A 25,997-nucleotide genomic window follows, 5' to 3' on the forward strand; every position below is an offset into this window, starting at 1 on the left:
TTTTGTGGTCACAATAAAAGTCAAATAAAAGGAAAATAAGCTTTGCTGAGACTAGTACATTTTAAACAGAAGCAATCAAATATGTGCATATATATACGAGCACACACACCCATGCATACATAAATGTGTGTGCATGTGTGTGTATGTGTGTAAATTTAAAATTAGGACCCATGTCAAAAATACTTGCGGATGATATTGGTTTTATTTTGAGCCGACACTCAGATCTGGAAATGGTTAGTTTCCTCTTCTTCCTGTCCTCTCTCCCCAGATGTGTGTATGAGGGTCAAATCACTGATATTTTATACTGAATGTAATGAGTTAATTGGCTATCAGTGGTGTGATGACATGGACACAGAGAGTTTTGCATTGTCTTTGGTGGGTGCAGTTGAATTTGACTATCCATCGAATGACAGCAGCTGGCCTGGAGGAAGTTTAAATCCCACCAACCAAAGTCCCATGAAGCCTGAGACAGAAGGTTCTATTTGCTTAGTTTTCTTTTCTCTGTTATTCATTGCTTTTTCTTAATGATTTATCTGGTTGCACTTGCAACTCCTGAGAAAATTTGATAAGATCATGACTGCCAAAATCTGTGGATTTTGGTGCCAACCTTTGGTGAGAGCTATGACTCACTTCCCTACAAAAAAATAACTTGATATTAAAAACATGTATATATTGACAAGCTTGGACAGGAAACCAAACCTCTCTTGCAGGCAAGCAGTGGCCTGTCCCTCATGAACTTTGCCACTTGGTAGCAGGAGACAACCGAGGAAACTGGGATAATAGTGGGGGCCAAGCTGTTTGGACTCCAGACTGCATGCATTAAGCTCTTGGTTTTCCCTTTCACTTCCTATTGATATGAGTCAGGACTTTAAAGGATTCAATACTTCACAATGTTTTCCTCCCATGTTATTCTGTGGATTGTTTTCTAAATTCTGTGTACAAATTCCAAAAGTAGGGAAAGAAGGAAGATAGAAATGAAACACGGGTATTCTCTGGACAGCACAAAGTTTTTGTCTTCCCTTGGGTTAAAGGCTGAGAAACACTGTTGCGTAGCAGAACTGAGGAGCGGGTCTGGTGGCTCAGGACCATTGGACCCTGCAATCGACCTCCTTAGGAGTGTTGCGGGAGGTGGGAAGAGACATTTGTTAATTGTGTAGAACAAATTAGGGGAGAAAAATCATCTGTTGTATTGAAATTCAGTTAAGTTCCAGAGTCACAGATGATGGCATCATGAGGAGCCCATTGTGTGAAGATAATCAATATCAGAACTTCTAGGAGGACTTGGGATGGGGTGCACTTTCGCCTTCTGACTTTCCACCATTCAAGGTCATCTCACTGTGGCCCTCATGAGGTCATTGTCACCCAAAATAGATACCAGCGAAGAAGGAAACCACATAGATAGGACACTTCTAATGTGCTTTATCTAAATTACCTCATTTAATGCTTGTAATAACTTTGAAGGAAATGGAATTTTCCCCATTTTGAAGATGGGGATGTACCCACTATATGGGGTCTATTCCCATTCGTACCTTAAAAAGCAGATAATCCAAAATGTCCAGGATGCTTATGAGAGCAAAAACAGTTACAAATTAAAACCTGAAATCATTATGAAATGGGAGGGGGCTGTAAAGTTCTTTTAAGGGAGTATTCTGCACAGACCTTCTTTAAGTGCTCAGGGCATTTACAGGACAGAGGTGGATTCACAGCAGTGTTGAGTGATCAGTCAGGCAGGCATAGTTGTGGTGAGGACTGAGGACAAGAGGAACTGGGAGTTCCATGTCTAGACAGGGTGGAGTGAAGACAAGCAATTAGATATGTAGTTGTGGAATGCACTACCATGGACATTGTGTTTCTGGGATGCCAGATAGGGCATGTATGCTTTAGAGATAGCAGGTGGCATGGGTGGAAGTATGTAGTTCTTCATCGACTACCACAGCTTTAAGCATCCTCGAAAACGTGCGTTCACGTGTGAGTGCACGTCTGAGTGTGCATGTGAGAGTGTGTGCACATGCGCCTGAGTGTGTGCGTGTGCAGTCACTGTCAGCAGAGACGTCGTGGATGAGGAAACACAACAATGTGGAAGGTCCCAGTGTCCATGCTCTGGCCATATGCTAAGTGACTACTGATGAGGAAAGATGGGGTTTGCAATCCCCGTGAATCTGGGGGCATTTGCACAAACCAGCCATCCAGCAAAACACCTTTCCAGCTCCAGAACTGTGAATAGTAAAATCCCTTCTCTGGTTTGCTTCCTATGCTTCATGTAGTCTTCTAGATCCTGCAGGGTTAAGTAAATCTGAGTTGCATCTCCCTGAGTCCTCACTGTTGCCATGGAGGGGGATGTAAGGCGGAGTTTATTTTGCGTGGCTTATTTGCTTAGTAATGACTATGATGGCTGCAGAACTCAAGGACTCAAGGGAGCAACTTACATTTTTCTGTGGGAGCCTAAATAGGCATTGATGAGTTTTCTGGGTGTTAGTTTCTTTTCTGTTATACCACCCTCACCTGTTTCCTATGGGAACTCTGTACCTGATGGCCAAAGCATGGGGCATCATTGATGTTCAGTGTCTGCAGGGAAGCACTAATGGCATAAAAAGCAGCTTTCATGGAGTGTTTTGTCCTTTGGCTTTAATATTTAAGCACAAGAAAATCTGTGACTCAAATTTTTTTCAGGAAAACAAATGATCGTATAACTGGCAGAGCAACAGCGTTTGCATCTGAGTACAAATAATACTGGGCCATTGTTTAATATGATGGATTTCCTTTATATCTTCATTTTAAATATGGAGAACTAGTTGTTCAAATGAAATCTTACCCACAAGCTTATTATGTAAAACATGAAATCATAGTGACCCAGAGGGTCATCTGTCTATTCATTCATTCTCAGGAAGGTTGACTGAAGGGCCCTCCACCTACTAGGAACTGTTTGGAGCTGGGATTACATACAGTTATCAGTAAAAATGAGTGATAATTAGTGTGTTCATTGAGTTCACATCTTAATGGGAGAGAAAGATACAAACAAGCAAGCATAATAATCATAATAGCTAACACTTATTGGGCACTTACTTTGTACCAAGAACTCTTTTTTTTTTTTTTTTTTTAAGAAGTGGGATTTCACTCTGTCTTCCAGTGACACCAGCATGGCTCACTACAGCCTCAAACTCGGGCTCAAGAGATCCTCCCACCTTAACCTCCCAAGTAGCTGGGACTATAGGTGTGCATCACCACACCCAGCCAATGTGCCAAGAACTCTTTCAAGCTCTTTTACATCCAGTTACTCATTTGATTCACATGATAGCTTTCTAATGCAGGAACTATTATTTACCCCAGTTTTACAGGAGATAAACTGGGGTAAGGAGAAATTAAAAATTTGCCCAAGATTTGTATCTTACTCATGTATCTTACATACACCAAAAAACCTCATCTAAGGTCGAAAGAAGGAATCAAACCCAGGCAGTGTCTCCAAGGTCTGTGGGCTTAACCCTTTACTGCATTGGCTCTCAGTGTTGACTGTGTCCATGGTAACAGGTGCTGTGAAAGAGCTGTCGTGGCTAGGAGAGAAGAAGCACCAGGACACAGCATGGTACCATCTTGTTTTCAGTTTGAAGTTAGAGTGCTGGCTCTGCTGGTTCCCCAGATGCTCTTTCTGCACTAGCACTTACATGATTCTATTAACAGACCTTAGGGAGAAAAAAGATTCAAAAAGTTTGTGTGTCCTGCAGCCTGCTCCCCCGGTACGGAAATTGCCCCTTGAGAGCAATTAATTAGTGTGTTGGTTTGTATTTCTTTCAGCTTATTAGGTATCCGTCACTAAGTACTGTACTGATGGTTCTAGACAGTCTTCATAGCATATTGCTTATACCACATTGTCAGTTTTCCTAACTTCTGAAAATTAGAAGAAACATAAGCCCCCTCCTGGCAACAAGTGGAGTACTTTCCAAGATGACCAAGATTGTTGGTGTCTTCCCCACGGAGATGTATTTCTTGATCAGTTCCTTCCTCTTTTCAGTGTCTAAGAGCTCATTCTGACAACAGGTTAAAGTTTTAAGGAGGCCAATTCACACCTGCAGGTTGGTCAAGAAGTGTAAATGATTCTAGCTGCTAAGTGTTCTCTTAGTGGCCTAAAGAGTCTGCCATCGCCTTCATGATTAAGAAAGTGAGCCTCATAGCATGAGTCTGTTCTGCAGCATCTTCTCCAGCTTTCCCTGGAAAGCTACAGGCGGGGCTTGCTAAAGCCTTTCAAGCTGACCGCAGAAACAGCTGCCGTTCAAGCTCAGGTGGACGGATTGGAACTTTGTCTTCACATGTGAGCATTCATACAGGGAGAAGTCATCTCACACTGATTTGGTTTTCTGTTTGTCTCTTCCCCAACAGGGCTGTTTAACGACACCCAACTCCCCATCCATGCACTCACGTTCCCTTACGCTGGGTCCATCCCTCTCGCTGGGCAGCATCTCAGGGGTGTCCGTGAAGTCGGAGATGAAGAAGCGCCGAGCCCCTCCTCCTCCAGGTTCAGGTCCACCTGTGCAAGACAAGGCATCGGAAAAGGTAGGGCAGTGGGCCGTTCTAGCAATCAAAGCATCTTTTCAGTGACACAGTTGATTCTTCCAAAGCTCCCTGGGAACACAGTAATCCTTCATGTTTGTGGCTGTAGTGACTGGAGTGTTGAGGGCAAATATTTAAGCTTTATTTAGAAGTAAAGGCAAGATGCCAGGAAGGGCTCATGTTTTTAACTCTGAGAAGCTGAGTTCCCCAAGGCAGTCAGGATGCACCCAGCAGCCCAGTCCTGCTCCCCACACACCCTGAGATGTCAGATCCACCGTGCAGGTGTAAAGATAAGGATGCAGTCTTCTTCCCTGGGCTGAGATGTTTCTGACTGACTGCATCCCAGCTTCCTGTGGAGGCAGCATGCCGCAAATGCCAACATTTACAGAAAGCACATTCAGAGTCCATTCATTCTGTGGCAGGACTTTATTTTTTAATTCTTGCCGCTTGTGTCATGTGGCCTAGCCCAGTTGCATAGAGAGTGTCACACCCTGCTAGTCTTTAGGTTCAAGGCCCCTTTTTGCTCATTTGCTCTCAAAATATCCTAAAAACTAAGTCTGTGTCTCCTGAATGTGAGGCTTGGCCCCTGGATCTTGATTAAAAGTTAAGCAGCAGAAACGAAATAGCAGGGTCCTGACATGTCATGTAATATCCTTATCAGCCTGCTTGTCAGTCTGTCCAGGTATGTCCGTCTGTCCATCTATTTTTGCAAGTCGGTCCTCTGGTCATCCATCTCTGTTCCTTCATGGGTGTTTTTTATCCCTGGGTCTCAGAGACCATCTTGCTCCCATCCTTAGTCCTTCATATCCCTAAAAACCTATATGAAAAGCCTGTAGTGCAACATATTTTCGAAGAAAATATTTTTATTTTTGTGTCTCTTAAATATTTTCTAGGCTGGGCGCAGTAGCTCACGCCTGTAATCCCAGCACTTTGGGAGGCTGAGGCAGGAGGATCACCTGAGGTCAGGAGTTCAAGACCAACCATGGCCAACATGGTGAAACCCCGTCTCTACTAAAAATACAAAATTAGCCGGGCATGGTGATGCACACCTGTAGTCCCAACTACTCAGAAGGCTGAGGCAGGAGAATCGCTTGAACCCGGGAGGCAGAGGTTGCGGCGAGCCGAGATCACGCCACTGCACTCTAGCCTGTGCGACAAGAGCAAAACTTCGTCTCAAAAAATATATATATATATTTTTATATATAAAATAAATACATATATTCTATATAAAATATATTATATATAGAATATATATATATATTCCAATGTGACTGACTTATTTTGAGTTCTTCATTATATATTAGCTGTGTTTTCCTAAAAGAAATTTAGGCACAAATGGTACCTTTTTGTTGTACGCATCCATGATAAGATGATGGAAATGGAAAACACAAAGCTGTTTCTTCTGATTATCTATAGTGTGTCTCATTAATTTGCTTGGATGTAGATTCTGAACTTTTTTATAACATGCAGACCGTATTGATAGCATTGGCCTTTCCCAGCTACATGCCCCTGGGAATGTCTTTTTGCTTTGGCTTAGGATAGGTATTTCTTTAACAGTAATAAAAAGTATGACTTCCAGGATCAATATTATGTCAGCTTTTTTCTTTTAATAAGAACTATATTTTCTTAATGTGATAAAATGTAGATGCTGAACTGTACCAGCATTTTAAAAATTTCTTCCACCCAGAAAAGATATTGTATTTTTCTGCATTTAATGTGCTTACCCACAGTGGATAAAGCCTGCTTGAGTGGGAAAATGTGCAGTAAGTAGAGAATTGGGAATTCTGAATGAAAAATAAATAGTACTTTATACCCTGTAGAATGAACAGAGTTTCCTCTGAGGCAGTAAAAGCTTTTTGCTGAAATCTGTTTTATTTGGCACAGAATGCGTGGAGAAATTGGCTCATGGAAACCATCTTCCTTTTTAAGCATATGAGTGGCATATGGATTAGATTTAAGCATTTGCTCTGAACATGCTTTTTTAAACTGAAAGGTATTTTGTTATTTACTAATTTCTGGGAAAGGAACCCAAAAATGTATTGTCGTTGTTGTTAGGGAAGAACGTCAATTCCTTCTTCATGAACTTCCTTCCATATAAAGATAAGATGTTTGTTTGGGAAGCCTTATTTATATGCAACTGTTACTAACACCAGTGTCCTGAACAAGAAGAAAAGGTTCATTTTCAGGGACATGACTAGTTTGTAAGAAAACGAGAATGCTTACATTTGTGTATTTTAAAATATTATTTTGTATCAACTAGTTTAAAAAATTCAGTATTTGCTTCTTCGTTCTAATGGTGGGATAATTTTAGCCATCCTCCAGTTCGTTTGAAAATTTTCTAAAAATTATGATCATTATGTTAGTATTTGTCAGTCACCTGATTATGTATTCATAATTTGGTCATGTGTGTTTATTATTTCTAATTTTGAAGAGGTTTTCCCAGAAGTTTTAGAGCCTGGAGGTGACCGAATGCTCTCCTCAGACCCCATGGCTCTTCCCACAGTACTGTGAATGCAGCTTTTATTATGTGGAAACTTCAGACCAGAATGATTGATTGTACACATTAAGGCACCTTATGCTCTCAAAGATTTCTCAGACTTGAGCAGGCATCAATTCACCCAAAGGGCTTGTTAAAACACATTTTTCTGGGCCCCACCTGAGTGCTAATTCAGTAGGTCTGGATGGGGCCTGAACATTTGCATCTTAAGTGCTGCCACTCTGGCAAACCCCACTTTGAGAACCACCCCTCCATAGCAAACTACCTCCCTCAGCAGCTGGCTCTGAATTTTGACTACTCAAAGGCAACAGATCTGCTAAGAGATTCTTCAGTAGGAAAGTTACCTGAAAATGAGTCCATCTATACTGTAGAATAATAATTATATGCAGTTTTCTATGAAGTTAGCTCAGGCCTAAAGTTGTGTGTTAAAACACATCAGTAGTCCTCACTCCTTCTCACTGGGACCCAGGGAACCCTCATCCGGGAGGACAGAGGAATTGTCTGTTCTGCACAGGATTTTCTTCCTGCTTCATCTGGGGCCCACACTGTCCTCTCACCATCGTGCCATGTACAGAAGGTGAACTCTCCCTTTGTCCCAGACCCTAGGCAGCTGCTGGAATTCTTGCTCGCTGCTCTTGCTTTTGGGTTAGAACCACCTTCCTATACTGAGTGATATGGTTTGGATGTTTGTCCCCTCCACATCTCATGTTGAAATGTGATCCCAGTTGGAAGGTGGGGCCTGGTAGAAGGTGTTTGGGTCATGGAGATGGATCCCTCATGAATGGGTTGGTGCCATCCCCATGGGGATGAGTGAGTTCTCTCTCTGGTAGTTTACCTGAGATCTGGTTGTTTAAAAGTGTGTGGCAGCCCCACCGACCCTGCTCCCTCTTTCACCATGTGACCTGCCTGATCCGCCTTTGCCTTTCACCATGAGTAAAAGCTTCCTGAGGCCTCACCAGAAGCCGAGCAGATGCTGGTACCATGCTTCCTGTAGTCTGTGGAACCATGAGCCAATTAAACACTTTTGCTTTGTAAATTACCCAGTCTCAGGTGTTTCTTTAGAGCAACACAGACTAACATACCAAGTCTTTAGCAACCCATCCTGAAGGAGAGTTTGTTTTCCTCTTTTTTGCTCATGGTTTCCTCACTTGTTCTGCTCTTGGGCCAGGATTAAGATTGTGAGTAGGGGCTGTCTACACAGATGCCTGGGTGGGCATCCCTCTGCTCATCTCCAGTCCTCCGTTTCTTCTGTAAAATGGGAACATTAAGAACAGCACTGGCCAGTGATCGCTGTAGTGGTCAGACGTAGATCTCATGGCACTTGCCTGGGTTCTGATCCCAGCTTGACCAGCACTAGAAATGGGAGCTTGGACGAGATCACTCTTCTCTGTGCCTTGTGTCCTTAGGTGTGTGCTCTGCATAAAGGTGGGAGATGAGAACTGGCCACAGTGCAGTGGGGGACAGAAGTAGCCAGAATGCCTAAAGCAGGGAGGGCTGGGCAGAGGGAGTGAAGGGTCCATGGCCCCAGCCAGAGTTCTGTATTAACCAAGTAGCAGATTATATTTAAAAATCAAATTTGCTATTGCTGCAAATACCAAATGTACAATTAAAAAATCACCAAGGCCCTACAGCAGGCTCATTCTGTTAAACAATACCAGCATTCTCTCCTCTCTTGGTGGTATTTTCCCTTCTCAGCCACAAACCACAAACACCCTACTCACTATTCCATACCTTCTCAGGATTCTGGAGAAGAGAGTTGCTCATCCCTTTCAGTCCTGATAGCTTCTGTTTAAGAAGAAGAAAAATCACCGGGCATGGTGGCTCACACCTGTAATCCCAGCACTTTGGGAGGCCAAGGTGGGTGGATCACAAGGTCAGGAGTTTGAGATAAGCCTGGCCAACATGGTGAAACCCCATCCCTACTAAAAATACAAAAATTAGCTGGGCGTAGTGGCAGATGCCTGTAATCCCAGCTACTTGGGAGGCTGAGGCAGGAGAATCACTTGAAACCAGAAGGCGGAGATTGCAGTGAGCTGAGATTGTGCCACTGCACTCCAGCCTGGGCGAAAGAGTGAAACTCCATCTCAAAAAAAAAAAAAAAAAAAAAAAGAAGAAGAATCAATTACTGTCAAGACAGTCTTTTGTAGGGGTCTCAGTTTACCTATTAAAGATTGATACAATACTTTAAATTATTCTTTCTGGCATCTTTCTTTGTATAATACTTGGCATTTTACAGAGCAAGTTTTTAAAACTTTTTTGGTATTGCATTTAAGTGATTAAAAATAAGTAGCTTGTGGAAGTTTACTTATCTGTGTTATTTAATTTTAGTTTTCATTATCCACAAATATATAATATGTAGTTTTTCATTTATTCAGTCAGTATACAGTTATATGCTTTTATGCAGATAAAACTATAAATCCATTTTTATTGTAATTGACAAGTAATTCAAAACTATTTTAAAGTAATTATTCCAGCTTTATTTTTTTGCTAGTATTTGAATTATTGCATTTATTATGTTCAACACTATAAAATTCCAACTTGACAAGTCTGTTTCTCCATGATCTCAAGATATTGCATTGGGACTGAAATTGCTAGTGATGCTGGCCATTAAAATAAGTGATGATGGAGGCTGTGTTATGATCAGTTATTAGTATAACCCAAAATAAACTTTTCTATGAAAAATTTGCTTATGTTTTAGTGAATATTTGTTGAATAACTGCTATGCACAAGGCCTTGCACTTGAAAGCATGAATTGGTATTTATTACTCTAATATCTCAGCACAGTGTATACATAAAAAGATAGTATTTCACACTGCGTGAAGACTGAGGATGATCTGTGTATGTTAGACATTTAATGGAAAGCATTATTACTTGAAGTTCTATTTCCTGGATCTGGTAACTAGCATATTACAGGAAGTGATAAAACTGTGCTGACCAGACTCCCAAAGACACATTTCATCAAGAACTGAAGTGTCCATTTGATCATCCTCAGTCACTCTGGTGTGTTCTTGATCCTGTTCCGCAGAGAGGACACCCAGGGTCAGGCAAGCCCTGGCAGCCACTGTACTGGGAAGGCCCTGAGAGCTGGGCTGCAGACCACTTGGCCAGCGGATGCCAGACTGAAGTGTCCTGTCTCCATTTAGGCCTGATATTTTTTTGCTCATTAAAATGAGCGTGCATATTTCCCATCTCTCTGAGCTGGGGTGTTGAGGTCATGGCAATACTCATCATCTTTGCAGACTTCTTCCTGCTGTCCTTCTCCTGGAGTGAAGTCTGCCTTCTGTTTCTTATCACATGCCTTGTGATGGTGGTTAATTGGTTACTGATAAAGTGGATGATGCCCGGAGACATTGAAAAATTGCTTTTCACACTAATTAGAGGGCTCTGATCTTTGCCGGGTGTACCTCATGGCCACTCCTCAGCCAGTTGGCCTCCTGGAGTACTTTGTTTGGAAGGAAGGACTCTGAGGTCGGCTGAGGCTCAGCAGACAAGAGAGAGTCCTTCAGTTTACCATGAGCTCAGGAGGGGAGGACCATCTCGGCCCACCCAGAGTATGAGATGATGAGGACAGAATTCTTAGACCCACCTTGATGGCCTCTCTTCTTGCACACATCAACCACATCCACCTGTCAGGGCATCCTGCCTGTTTTCCTTTGAAGTGTATCCAGAATCCAGCCACTTCGCTCTGCTCCCACCTGCACTCCTGGGCTCAAGCACTCCCATGCCCCACTGAGATGTTTCCTGGTGCACTGGCTTCCTAACTAGACCCTGCTTCTGCTCATGCCCCTCTCCCCTGCAGAATCTTCTTTACACCATTGCTAGAGCGACAGGTATCTAAACAGGAACGGGGTCATGTCATGCCTTAAAGCCTCTGCTGGCCTCACGTCACAGTTGACTGTGCCAGCTGCGTCTCTCCTGCTTCTCCCCACACCTGGCAGAGCCTTTCACTTGCCTCTCCCTAGCGTCCCGTTCACCTCCTCACTGCACCAGACCTCGCTTGGCAGTCACTGCATCCATGAAGTCTCGCTGGCCACCTCCACCCTCTGGTAACTCTCTGTCCCCTTCCCCGGTTTCAGGTTTCTTTCAGTCCCTGCCAGACAGCTCAGGAAGCTGGGAATTCTGTGTTCCCTGACACATCTCCAGTGTCTTAACACTGTGCTCATTAAACCGGTAAATATTTATATAAACTTACTTTATGTGTACATGATTTATTTACCAAACATATATATGGATCATCTCTGCTGTGCTCTGAATGTTGGCATCCTCCAAAACTCAGATGTCAGAATCCTAACTCCAAACATTATCATGTTTGGGGAGTGATGAGGTCATGAGGGTGGAACCTTGTGATGGGATTAATGTCCTTGTAAAAGAGAGTCCAGAGAGCTCCTCCGCCCCTTCCACCATGTGAGCACACAGCAAGAAGGCGCCCTCTGAAGCAGGAAGCTGGCCCTCCAGACACAAGTCTGTCCACACCATGATCTTGGACTTCAGCCTCCAGAACTGTGAGAAATCAGTATCTGTTGTTTATAAGCCTCCCAATCTATGGTATTTTGTTATGGCAGCCTCAAGGGACTAACACAGTTTCTCAGTGAAAAAAACCTGATTTCAAAATGTGTGCAAATAGCAAAGGAATTGCTTTCCTCAAGGACCTGACTTAGCCTTTAAGGAATAAATGATGCCAACTTTGGCCAGGACTTGGAATATTTACTCCTCACTAAGAAAAATAGTTGTAAATGGGCCATGAAAAGTGCAGGTGCCAGAGTTAGAGAACGATCTTACTGCCTCAGTGCGAGTTGGGGCAGGGACAGTCTGTCTGGGCACAAGTAGGAGTAAGGGCACAGGCAGGCCTGTTTGCAGTTTGCATGCCACCTGGCAGACCAGAGCTGCTGCTGCTGCTGGGATGGCCGGGGAGGTGCCTGCCCGCCCGCCCGCCTGCCACAGTGCCAAGTGAACCTGCTTGTTCATCTTCCATCCATGGCACAGCACTGTCTAATGGAGCCTCCATGAGGGGCTTGAGGGGCGCAGGGCCCTGGCAGCAAAGGGGAGGCCGTAGGAGCAGCCGTGTGGGCTGGAGGCTGACATTGCCACTTATTACACAGTGAGCGGCCGAGCTTCTGCTTTCTGTAAATGGGTTCAATGGCCACACACAATGTGAAGATAAGATGGGAGGGTTCTTCAGCACCTGCTCCCCCCGCCCCTCTCATTTCTCTCCCCTCCGCACTCTGTGGTGCTTTTCTGCATCTGTGATTTTTTTTCTCTTAGCTATCTGGCTGTCTTTTTAAATTCCCTTCACTCAGTTTGGTCTTCCAATGTCTCTTAACCATATCTATTTAAAATACACACACACACACACACACACACACACACACACACATACCGACACACATGTCCCACTTACTTTGCTGTGCATAAAATGTCTCCTCATGACTTGTTAGATCTAACCCTCACAGCCATCCTGGTGACCTTGCTAATTATGATGTCTGTTGTCACCTGAGTTGTAGAAACTGAGTCTCAGACCAGGCTGAGCTACATGTCAGAGATGCCTGCAGAAGAAGAGCAAAGAAGTAAATCTGGGTTTAGAGCAGGGACGCTTTCCCTCTGCAACTTTGTATGAGATGAATAAAAACCTTAGAGAGGAAGAGGGTGTCGTCATCAAGGTGGGGTTTCTGTGTATCCAGGGACCCATCTTAGAGTTTAAGATACTTCAGATCATATACACGAACCAGCTGCCCAGACTTTCTTTCAGATGTGGCAGAAGTTTTCCCACTTCCTGCACTGTAAACTGGATAACACAACTTCATATTGTGGAATACCGTGGGAGCGCTGTGTTTCCCTTCATGTTATAGTGTGCATCCTCCGGTGAAGGTCAAGAACAATGAGTGGTGTTACCGTTTTGTGTTTTGCCAGCGGTTGGTAACTCAGTGGCACATTGTTATGTCCCCCAAAAGAGCGGAGGTTGTTCGGATCACCCCTTTGCTCTCTGGGGCTGCTCTTCAGTAAAACGCCCCCAACCTTCCCATACCCAGCCTTCAGGCCGGAAGGGAGGTTTCCTTTATAGCCACACGCCCCAGACCTTTCAGCTTCTTTTGTGTGTTTGTTCCTGTGTCTTTTTGGACCTATTGTGAATGCTTTAGTCTTTCAGAAATTCAGAAGTCTGCCTTGAACACAAGGCCACCGAACACTCTGTTCCCACAACAACATCCTCTCCCCGACCTCATACTTTTTTGTCCAAAGCAAAATGCAGCCGGTGACTTCCTGGACAAGGAACCTGCACACTCCCCAGTTGCATCTGTCCCTGTAGCAGAGTGAAAAATACTCTTGGTTTGTTCCCTGTTCTTCTGGGTTCCAGAATTCTTTCCAAAGGCGTAATCATGCTCCGCTGTTTAGTTGTGGGCAGCAGCCTAACAAGCTGAGGACTTGGGCATCTGTCACATCAGTGGCCCCATCCCCCCTGCTGGCTTGATATACTCTTTCAAGAAACCGGACTCTGGGTGTAGCCCACGTTTGTGACTTTCCAGTTCGGTGTCTTTGTAGCAGCCGCCCATGTTGTCACTCATCTCGTAGTACTCCTTGGTGAGGGTAGTGATAGACCAATATGAAGTAGGACCACAAGCAACGAGGTTGAGACAGATCCAGGGCCCTCCACGTCCCACAGCCTCGAGCACACAGCTTGTATTTGCCATCTGCTTGGCTGACTCCCCAGCTTGGGACCGTGACTTGTTCCCCGTGGTGTCCCCAGCCATAAGCATATGCCTGGTGTGTGGTGGACCCTCAGTAGACATTTATGAGCAGGTGAACATGGCCTCAATTGTCAGACAGCTAAGGAGGCTCATGTGAGACGAATGGGCCATTGTCTTTCTGGAGGGAGGTCTCTGGTAACACTGAAGAGAAGGAGCACCTTGAATTAACCAGCAACTTGGATATGTTCTGCTCCAGCTGCAGGGTTTGGTGAATGGAGGGCAAACAGACAGGGCAGCATTAGGGTCCAGAGTGGTTCCCTAAGCCAGGCAGATCCTCCGGGAGATGACATTTGGGAGGAGTGAGTGACTCACACTCTCAGGGTCTCTGATGACGTCCAGATCAGTCACTTCCTTGCTACACATGCCATGGACTGTGAACGAGAGGAGCCCCACGTCCAGGTCCAACCCAGGCTCCTCTGTGTACCTCAGTCCAAGGCTCACCCCAGAGGCCCTTCAATTTCAAGTATGAGAATGAGGGTGCCCTGATAAAAATGGCACACCCAGGAAAGCCACTCAGGCAGTTTGGTGGGGCTAGGAGCCAGTGACGGCTGTGAAAGGGATACAGTGGCCTAGCCTGTCCTAACAGAAGCATGATGATCAGGATGAGTGTGGGGTGGTGCCAATCTATTCTGTGCTGGCAACATCTGTTCCTTCAGTGAGTAGGTCTCTGAACACTTTTTTTTTTTTGAGACAGAGTCTCGCTCTGTCACCCAGGCTGGTGTGCAGTAGCACTGTCCTGGCTCACTGCAACCTCCACCTACCAGGTTCAAGTGATTCTCCTGCCTCAGCCTGTATAGCTGAGACTGCAGGTGCACGCCACCATGCCTGGCTAATTTTTATATTTCTAGTAGAGATGGGGTTTCGCCGTGTTGGCAGAGCTGCTCTTGAACTCCTGACCTCAAGTGATCTGTTCACCTCGGCCTCCCAGACTGCTGGGATTACAGCATGAGCCACCACACTCAGCCTGAACACCGTATTTTAAGAGAAAAAAACTAAAAGGCATTCAGAGGAGAACATTCTTGGAATTGAAGCGTCTAGAAGTTACCATCCCTTACTTAAATGATACAGAAATTAGAAAATGTTAGCTGAAAAATGGAAAGATTCACAGGTAAACAATCGCTACATCCAGCTGTTTAATTTCTGTCCCAAGACAGTAGGGCGACATCTCATTGCCCCAGAAGGCAGGACCTGAGCGAGTATGTGGATGTTCTGAAAACATTTGTTTTAGATGAATGTAGAAAAAAAATTTCTGTCAGGCCAAATTGGGGCAGGAGAACTATGAATATATGGGGAAAGTGCCACATGGCAGTATATTTAGTGTTTACCTATATTATCTTATTTAATCCTTCCCAAATCCCCACAAGATAGGGAGTGTCATCTCCGTTTTATAGGTGATGGGGCACCGAGAGGCTGAGTAATTGCCCGGCACCATGACAGTTTGTAAAATGGAAGACCAAGTCTAAAACATAGTCTGGAGGAGTAGATCATAGTTTGAATTTTTGCAATCATAATTACTGCCTTAACATGTAAGTGAAAGGGTGTGTAAGTTTTCTAGGGCTGCCAAAACCAAAATGCCACCGACTGGGTGGTTTCAACAACAGAAATTTATTTCTCACAGTCCTAGAGGCTGGAAGTTCAAGACCAAGGTGTCAGCAAGGTTGGTTGCTCCTGAGGCTCTTCCTTGCCTTGCAGACAGCTGTCTTGCTGCTGTGGCCTTGCAGGGCCTTTGTGGTACCTGTGCATCCCAGGTGTCCTGTCCTCCTCTTATAAGTACAGTCATATTGGATTAGAGCCTACCTTAATGACCTCATTTTAGTTTAGTTACTTCTTTAGAGGCCCCATGTCCAAATATAGTCACATTGGGGATTAGGGCTTCAACACACAAATTTTGGTGGGAGAGGCCAGGCACCGTGACTCACGCCTGTAATCCCAGCACTTTGGGAGGCTGAGGCTGATGGATCACTTAAGGTCAGAAGTTCAAGACCAGCCTGGCCAAATGGCAAAACCTTGTCTCTACTAAAAATATGAAGAAATTAGCTGGGTGTGGTGGCATATGCCTGTAATCCCAGCTACTCAGGAAGCTGAGGCACAAGAATTGCCTAAACTTGGGAGGCAGAGGTTGCAATGAGCTGAGATCACACCACTGCACTCTAGCCTAGGCAATAGAGTGAGACTCTATCAAAAGAAAAAAATTGGAGGGGAAACAAGTTCAGATCATAATAAAGGAAAATGGGGTTCCTGTCTACAGGCAGAACAGTTTCCATGAGGAACTGAAGGGTGTGTAAGGCTCAGCCCTTTAAAGGCTCTCAGCACTGAATTGGAGCAGTTTATGTCCCTAAAACGCAGAGAATGCTTGTCTCTTGGGTAGATTATGACATAGGGGTCCGGGACAGTGGCAGCAGCCAACCCCCTGGGAAGCTCCCACTTGCAACTTTAGTTTGTATGGTTCCAGTCTAATTCCCATCCCAGAGAAGCCATCAGTGTTGGAAAGGCCATCTCATTTCAGTTGGGGGCCAGAGATACACTGGGTGAAGGTGTCATTTCCAAATTCTTTCTTGGTAAGTGACATGCAAGTCATGGAAGAAATCCAAGCAGACAGAGGTTATTCATCTCTGCTGGTCACATTTTAATTGCTAAATCTATTGGAGATTGCTAGATCAATGAAAGACCATTGTGCCCGATAAATTGCATGTGGAAGTACACTGGCCAGCAGGAAGACAGCAAAGGCACCATCATCCAGTCCTCAGCCAGCCGGTCCCATGAAGCATGTCCCAAGTTAAGCACAACAGCAATTAGAGAGACCCAGCAACAGTTCAGTTCTTGTTGGATCCCAGGTACTCTGCTAGGACTTATATGCACATCATCTCATATAACTTCATCTTTACAATATCCTTATAAGACGGGTTCTGTTATCTTCATTTTACCAATGAGGACACTGAGGTTTACAAAGGGAAAGTGAGATCCCGGGGCTGCTACTACTGCCAGTAAGCAACAGAATATGGGCCTGTCTGATGTCTTTTCTGCATGGAGCCATCATGCATTGATGCTGATTCAATCAAAGAGAGTTGTGTAATGCTTGGCAGAGGGGGTGCAGGGTGACTCTGGCTCTGCAGCCTCTGCCAGGGATGATGTGGGTGAGGAGGTGGCATGGTGCTGTCACATGGTGTAGCACTGCAGTGAGTCACTTCAGCACGATCTTGTTAGACATAGAGATTCTGGAATGGAGAAAATGTTTGACTCATTTACTCATCACTGACAGGGAAGTCATGCATTTGCTGCTTGAGAATCAAAACTCAAAGATATAAAAACAGTTGTATGCATCTTCTTGAAGGAAGAATGTACCCCTGCTCCATCATTGGCAGCCTCCTTAGATTTTTCGCTGGAGTGCTTCCTTAGCACTGTCTGTTCATGGCACTCCTTCTCAGCAGCCTGTTCTGCTCGTGCAGAAAGTCCTACTGCAGTTGAAACATCCTGGCAGAAAATGATAGAATTGGTTCATCTCCACACATGGCCTCTTGTCAAAAAAATTAAGCAAAACTGGCAAGGTAGCAACAAGGGATACAAGGCTCTTGTTCTGTAGAACTCTGTTCTCTTGATGGAACTACTTAGTAAATGGGGTTAACTTCATCAGGGCTAGCCAGCTCCAAATATATATAAACTCAAGAAGTCTGGAACCCATGTCAAACTCATGTTAAAAGGCATGAACTGCCAACCATTACTGTAGGCATAGCCAAATGCATTGTAAATATATCAGTTTTGCTCAGATACGAATATCTGCCTATTTTTTGAGATGCTTCCTTTTGTTTTGGCTTTACCCAACTTCCAAAAATCTATCTGTCTGTTCATACGGTATGTTATGAGACTTTAAAAGTCTTGATAGGGACAACAAATAAAACAAGTAGGTTTCTTTCAGGCCTAACTAAACTGTTTTTGAGTCTACATTTTACAAAAATAGTTTTGCCATTTAATTTTTTTTTTTTTTTTTTTTTTTTTTTTTTTTTTTTTTGAGATAGAGTCTTGCTCTGTCACCCAGGCTGGAGTGCAGTCAGTGGTACGATCTCAGCTTACTGCAGCTTCCTCCTCCTGGGTTCGAGCGATTCTCCTGCCTCAGCCTCCTGAGTCACTGGCATTATAGCCATGTGCCTCTACGCCCTGCTAATTTTTGTGTTTGTAGTAGAGACAGGGTTTTGTCATGTTAGCCAGACTGGTCTTGAACTCCTCACCTCAGGTGATCCACCCACCTCAGCTTCCCAAAGGGCTGGGATTACAAGTGTGAGCCACCGCTCCTGGCCTGACATTTAAATTTTAAATGTTCCAGATATAAAACATATCTGCCATTTTAGCAAATTAACAAAACTAGCAAAGAGCTAAATAACTGAATTTATACTAATGCGTTTTGTAATAAACAGCCAAGTACAGGTTTTATTTATATTCTACGATGTGGATACACAGAAACAACATTTATGATGGTACAAAACAACCTTTCTAAAAATGCTGGGAAAATAGAAGTGCTGCAGAGATCATCTTTGGCATCCAAGCTGTCTCCTCCCATCCTGGAGTTGGTGAAGATGAGGACAGCATTGTGCTCAGAGGCACGAAGGAAGCCGAGTTCCTGTCCGACGCAAACATCCCTGGGAACCTGTGGCATCTCCTACTGCAGAGCCTGTGAAAACAGCCAGGCTGCAAGGATCCTCCTTGGTGGAAATAGCCAGGCAGCTAACGCCAGCGTGCAGAGAAAGGAAACTGGAGCTATTTTGGTTGCTTAACGTCTACCTTTTGTTTGTGGATCGTTTCCTCTCTGACACTTGTGGCTAAAGAAGCAAGTGTTGTTTGAAGGAGATTAGAGTCTTAAGTATTTTTAGCGCTCACTAGAGTGTGACATTGTATGGGGGCTGTCTGTGATAAAATCAAAGTGAAAGGTGAGCTCGCCACTCACCTGCACGTTGACATTTTAACAACACGGAGGAAATGGGAAGCTGGCTACTTGTGTTAGAGAGTTACGCTGTTCAAATATCCACCATTTAAGTATGCTGTTCTTATTCTTGTACTTCATCATACTTTGTCACTTTGGTTTTGCCTGTCAGTCACATCAACAGTCAGTATGTTTTTCACTATGAAGGGAAACTGCTGAAAGCGGGAGTTCATTATTTCTCTCACCTTTACATTTTGCAACTTTTTACGTATATTCATGATTCTCTCCAGTCACCTTGATAATCCACAATCAGAAAAGTAGGTTGTCAAATATAAATCAGGATTTTAAATTTGCAGTGTAAAAGATCCTAATTCCTGTCTTTGAGGCACTGTTCAGGATTTGGAAACTGAAGCTCCGTGCAGAGCCTCCTAGGCACCATCTCGTCTTGAACTTCCATTCTGAACTCAGCCTTGACTGCTCTGGGTTCATTGTGGAACTTCCATTCTGAACTCAGCCTTGACTGCTCTGGGTTCAAAGAACTAACCTTCTTTCAGAGACATTTGATTTACTCCTCAACCAAACCCACAAAATTTTAGTATCTGCAAAGCTTTTGCTTTCGTGCACCAAAGGACACAGTCGGCAGATTAAAAAGACAACACGCAGAATGGGAGAAGATATTTGCAAATTATGTATGTGATAAGGGATTTATATCTGGGATATATGGAGACTCAACTTCAACTTCAACTCAACAACAAAAAACAAATGACTCAATTAAAAAATGAGCAAAGGGCTTAAATAGACATTTCTCCAAAGAAGATATACAAGTCAGCAAGCACATGAAAAGATGCTCAGCAGCACTAATCATAAGAGAAATGCAAATCAAAACCACAATGAGATACCACCTCATACCCATTAGGATGGCTGCTATGAGAAAAAACCCAAAAGAAAAGACGTATTGGCAGGGACGTAGAGAAACTGGAAGCCTTGTGCATTGTTGGTGGGAGTGTAAAATGATGCAGCCACTATGGAAAACAGTATGACAGGTCCTCAGAAAATCCAAAATAGAATTCCCATAGGATCTAGCAATTTCACTTCCGGGTATATATCTAAAATAATTGAAAGCGGGGCCTGAGAGAGATACTTGTACACCCATGTTCATCGCAGCATGATTTATGATAGCTGAAACATGGAAGTAACACAGATGTCCATCGATGGATGAATAGGTAAACTGTGGTTTGTTTATTTGTTTACAATGAAATATTATTCTGTAATAATACAAAAATAAATATTTAAACATTTAAAAGGAAGGAAATTTTGATACATGCATCATCATGGATGTACCTTGAGGACATCATGCTAAGTGAAACAAGCCAGTCATAAAAAGACAAATACACAAATGCCATGTGATTCCACATACATGAGGTGCCTACACTAGTCAGATTCGTGGAGACAAAAAGTAGGATGATGCTTGCCAGGACCTGGGGGGTGGGAATTGGGGAGTTATTGTGGGATGGGTACAGAGATTCAGTGTTAAAAGATGAAAAGAGTTTTGGAGATTGGTGGCACAACAATGTGAATGTACTTAACACTACTGAACTGTACAATTAAAAATGGTTAAGATGGTAAATTTTATGATATGTGTATTTACCACAATTAATAATAAAATTTTAAAAATTACTTAACCACTTCCTTTAAAAGGTATAATCTTAAGTAAGATCTTTTTACTTAAATATGGTAAATATAGTTTCGCCAAATGCCTTACTTGTATTATATTTTTGAGTAAAATATTTTCAACCTAAAAAGGTTCACTGATGCCTGAAACATTTTTAGTTGGTAAATTTGTTTGACAGTGAAATAACTTATATTTTAGGCCATTTACCCTCCCTCTGCACGTATTTTTTTTCTCCTTTGTATGTCATACCATTTGACCGCACTGTTTTGACCCCCTTGTTTGATCCTTGCGAACTAGAGTTATAAAGGATTCTGTTGTTTTCTATTTTTTCTATACTACCATATTTATTGTATTTACTTACTTCAATACATTAAGATTGCCAAACAGGACTCCAGCCAAAACTCTGAAAGCAGGTAGCATGTCTTTGCTGAGGGAGCCAACAATTAAGAACAGACATCTTGTATTTAATGAGATCTACTGGTTTAGAGGCTGTGTGGTCTTTCTCATCCATTTACAACTTCTGTACAACTTTGGGCAAGTCACGCAAAAGGACTTGCCAATCAACTTTTCTGAGTTCTGTTTCCTTAGAAGTCGAATAATATCCTTACCTATCTACTTAACTAAGGTTTTGAAGAGTTAATGTATAATAGAATGTGTAATAGTACTTACAAAAATAGTAAGGATTTTCAAATATTTTAAGTCCTATATAGATGAATATTTTTAAGTGAATGGTTTTGTCATGGGAATAATTCGGTAAACATCTAAATAATACCTGACCCGTTGATGTGGAGGAGCACACAGGCTTACTACAAAGACTTGAATTCAACAGACATTTGACCTGTATTTGTGATACAAAAATCTTGTTTTTCCCCTTAAAAATTTTACTTACTACCCAGTTGCCATATTAGAGAAGCTCGTGGTGCAATGTCTAATTTTAGAGGAAAAGGGCCTTGAATCATGAACACAGCTTAGCTCCCTCCTCCTTTTACTTTACAAACATGGACCCAAGGTAAATGGACTTCCCTCACAAGCCAGCTGTGAGTTTGTTTGTCAAGAGTAATTTGGTTCTCTTGGTTCTTAGAGGATGATAGTTTTATAGCTGTTACTTACAAAACCAATGTTTTCCTTAGTATTGAGCTACCTCTTTATTTAAACTATTAGAAAGTGTGTCACCATATATATATATCACTAGGACATACATGGTAATGAGAGCCTAGATTAGGTGGCCTAAATACTATGATACCTTAGAAGAGGTAATAATATCACCAGGGAAACTTAGTTTATAACCAAACTGACAGAATCTCTGTCAGATAGTGTCCCTGTAACTTTGGTAGGTATGTTTTAACTGTTTTATGTGTCTGAATTAAACCGTGTCGTTTGTAAAACTTTCCTATGTGATGTAATCTCTGGTGACTTTAATTATATATTAGAAAATAAGATGTTTTCAAGTGACTCTGGGACTGAGGAAACTAATTTTATATTTGGGTATTTTGAGCTGCAGACATGGGTCTGACATCCCACATGGCTGCAGGAAAGCTGGACAGCATTGATTTGCAGTTACTGTGCTCCTTCTGTGGACTCCTGTCTCTGTGGCTGGGTCCAGCCTGCTCCAGCAGTGTTGAGCATAGTTTGCTTGTTGAATGTAGAAGGGATATTAGGAGGACATAGGCTTTGCCTGGATTTGAATCCATCCCAGACTCCACCAACACTAACCTGTACAACCTTGGGGAAGTTATTGAACCTCCAAGGGCCCCAGATTATAGGAGCATAAAACATACTTTTGATCTTTGTGACCAACATACCCTAATGTGACACCCCCCACCCCCCCCCCCCCCCCCCCAGTGATTCACATCCTTGTATGAGCCCTTCTCCTTGAGTGAATTGGAACTTGGAACTTGCTTCTAACTTGCAAGGTATGGCAAAGATGATGGGATGTCACTCCCTGTGATTATAAAAGATTGTGAAAGGCCGGTGGCCCCTAGGATGCGAGGATTATCTGTGCTTAACGGTCAGTAAAAGGCCAGGTCTCTCAGTCATGAACCTGCCAGAGAAGCAATTTTCAACAACCCCACTGAGCCTTCCCAGTCAAACCTCTGGATAGAAACACAGTCTGCTGACACCTTGATTGCAGCCTTGTGAGACCCTGAGCAGAGGACCCAGCTAAGCTGTGCTTGGACTCCCAACCCATGGAAACTGTGAGATAACGAATGTATGTGTTTGTGTTTAAACTACAAAGTTAATGGTAATGTGATATGCAGCAACAGAAAATTAATACACTACTCAATAGGTTATATGTAAACTCAAGAAGGTAACTTGTGGTCCCCATGTGTTCTGGCCTAATTCAGAACCATGTGGCCAGAATTCAGGGCAGCCACCAGCCTCTGGAAAGTGAGGAAAGAATACTAGAAAGGAGAAAGCCAGAGAGGGACAGCCATAAATTTTGTGGATAAATTCTGGCTAAATCTCTGGCTCAGCCTTGAACCATGCATGAAAAGGACAGATACCAAGCAGCCTGGCTAAGAACTAAAGAGCTGAACTGAGATTTGATTGCTGCTGAAGAAACAGGACTTCAAGTGAATCCAGTCAGCTTATTGCCCGTGAAGACAAAGTAACTTACAGTCTCCTGAGGAATATGAGGGAATCTAGAACCTCCTAAGCATAACACTCACAATGTCGAGGATGCTGGCCAAAATTATTTAACATATGAAGAACCAGGAAAATGTGACCTATTTTCAAGGAAAAAGACAGTCAATGGAAACCAATATCTGTAGATGACTGAGATGTTGGAATTAGCAGATAAGAATTTTACCACTGCTTGTAACTATGGTAACAGCATAATGGGAAATATACTCATAATGAATGAAAAAATGGAAAAATCTCATATGGTTAATAAGAACTATAAATAAGAACCAAGTAGAAATTCTGAAATGGAAGAACACAATAGCCAATATAAAAATTTCACTGATGGGCTCAACAATGGAATGAAGGTAACAAAAGAAAAAGGCAGTGAAGTTGAAAATAAATCAATTTGAAATACCCAGTTTCAAGAAGAAGAGAAAAATTTTGGAAGAAAAAAGTAGATCCCCAAAGATTTATTTTTTCTCTTTTTTTCTTTTTATTCTGGGACTCTATTGACTCCAGAATAAGAGAGAAAAGTATTTGAAAAAACAAAGGCCAAAAGTTTTTCAAATTTTGTGAGACAAAATTTACAAATTAAAAAAGTTTGGTGAATCCAAATCAAAGTAAATAAAAAGAAAACTATGCATAGGTACATAGGTGCATTATAATGAAATTACTTAAAAATAGACTTCATGAGAAAATCTTATACACAAGTAGAGAAAAATGCCATATTTTCTGCAGGGTAGCAACATTTTGAAAGTGAATCACTTTATCATCAGAAGCAGTAGAATCTGGGTAACAATGGAACATCTTTAAAGTGCTAAAAGAGACAAAATAACCGTTAATTCAGAATTACCTACCCAGCAAAAATATCCTTCAAGGATAAGGCAAAATAAAGACATTGTCAAACAAAATATAAAGAATTGCCGTTAGACCTCCACAAAAGAAACACTAACAGAAATTCTTCAGGCTGAAGATAAGTGATACCAGATGGAAAGTTGGACTCTTAGAAAGACATAAAGAGTAGCAGAAATGGTACATAGCTAGATAAACATAAACTATTTTTTCTCTCAATTTGTTTCCAATATATGTGATATGTTTCTTTCCAGTATATGAGACTACTTCCAATATATGTCATTGCTTAAAAATTATTATATTGTCTTTGGGGTTTGTAATCTCTATATATGTAATACATAAGACAACTATAGCATAAAGCATGGAAGGGCTGGATAAATGGACCTGTGTGATTGTAAGGTATCCCCACATTTGATGTGAAGGGTTGTAATACTTAATCTAATTTGACTGTAAAAGTTAAGGTCACATATTATAATTGTTAGAACAGCCATTAAACCAAATAATGCAAACAGGTGCAGACAATCCAGTGGTTAAATTTTTAAAACCCGAAAGTAAAGTAAGAACAGAGAAACAATAAACAGAAGCAACAACAGGAAACAAACTGGTTTATCTAAGTTCGGCCGTATCAATAATTACATTAAATGTTAACAGACTAAACACTCCAGTTAAAAGGTGGAGATTGTCAGAATGGATAAGAATGTTGTCAATAAGAAACTATTTTAAATAAAAAGACAGATACTGATTAAAAGTGAATGGGTAGAAAAAGATACCATTTAAACAGTAAGCATGAGAAAACTGGAGTGACTGTATGGGTAGCAGGTAAAATAGCCTTAAGTATTACTAGAGTTTAAGATGGACATTTCATAATGATTAAAGAATCAATATATCAGGAAGATTTCATACTCATGTGTACGTGTATGTATCTAATAACAGAACTTCAAAATACGTGAAGATTTGACAAAATTAGGAGAGATAGACACATCCACCATCATATTGGAGAACAGCATGACTGAGAACAATCTCTCAGAACAACTAGACAAAATAATCAGTAAAGAGGTAGAGGATCTGACCAACACTACCAACCACCCATATAAATGATGTTTGTAGAACACTGTATCCAACCACTACAAAGTACACATTGTTTTCTAGTGCAGTGTGGTGTTTACCAACACATCTCAATATACTTAAAAGGATTTATATCATATGTATATAATGTGTTACATTAGAAATCAACAATAACAACATGTCTAGGACAACCCTCAAATATTTGATAAACAACATACTTTTAAGTAATCTAAGTCAAAAAAGAAACCACAAAGGAAATTAGAAACTATTTTGAATTGAAGGAAAAAAAAATACAATATATTAAAATTTGTGGGATGCAGCTACACCAGTCCTTAGAGGAAATTTTATAATTTTAAATGTCATATTAGAAAAAACTAAAGGTTGAGAATCAAAGACTTAAGATCCCATCTTAAGATGCTGAAAAAAAAGTAGAATAAAATAAATCCAAGAAAAAATAAAAGCAGAGATCAGTGAAATCGAAAGCAGAAAGATAGTAGAGAAAATGGATAAAATCAAAGCTCTGTCTTTCACATGATCAACCACATGATCACCTTATATCTAGATTGATCCAGAGAAAAAGAACATAAATTAATAATCAATTTAAAAAGATGGCTTATTTATATGATTCTATAGACATTAAGATAATGAGGAAATGTGAACTTTTTACCAACAATTTTGAAAACTTAGATGAAATGGAGAAATTCCTTGAAAAATACAACTTACCATTTGACACAAGCAGAAACAAAAATCTGCATCACACATTTATTGTGGTGGTGATGGTAATTGCAGTGAATATTTATCATTAGTGTATGCATTCATCCATTCAGCTGAATAATTTAAGTGCCTGCTGTGTGCTACAGGAATAGCTAAAATCGGAGCTGGTATTGGGATGTAGAAAATAAACAAGTAAACAAATTCATACAATATTTCAGATATTAGTAAGTTATCATAAGGAATATTTTGGGGAAATGATTAAGAGTGATGTAACAGGGCAGTTAGTTTCGATTCCGACTTGAGGAACTCCGCTCTGTGCTAAGGAATAAATGCTCAGAAGGATTTGGCCTTGTGACAATCTGGGGGAAGAAAATCCCAAGC

General features: G+C 41.9%; 1 protein-coding gene across 15 annotated transcripts in view; it reads left to right on the forward strand.

Moving 5' to 3' along the window:
- COBL (cordon-bleu WH2 repeat protein) overlaps nt 1–25,997 on the forward strand; it is a 300,001-nt gene that overhangs the window by 173,112 nt on the left and 100,892 nt on the right. For all 15 annotated transcript variants that reach the window (XR_012433198.1, XM_005549568.4, XM_005549573.4 and 12 more), the window contains one exon: nt 4,372–4,545. Coding sequence is in view for 13 of the 15 variants with exons in the window: in XM_005549568.4 (XP_005549625.3) it covers nt 4,372–4,545 (174 nt within the window). In the remaining 2 variants the exon portion in view is untranslated. The remainder of the gene's footprint in view (nt 1–4,371; nt 4,546–25,997) is intronic.

The sequence above is a fragment of the Macaca fascicularis genome, chromosome 3 (genome assembly GCF_037993035.2).
Source record: "Macaca fascicularis isolate 582-1 chromosome 3, T2T-MFA8v1.1".
NCBI classification, from domain to species: Eukaryota; Metazoa; Chordata; class Mammalia; order Primates; family Cercopithecidae; genus Macaca; species Macaca fascicularis.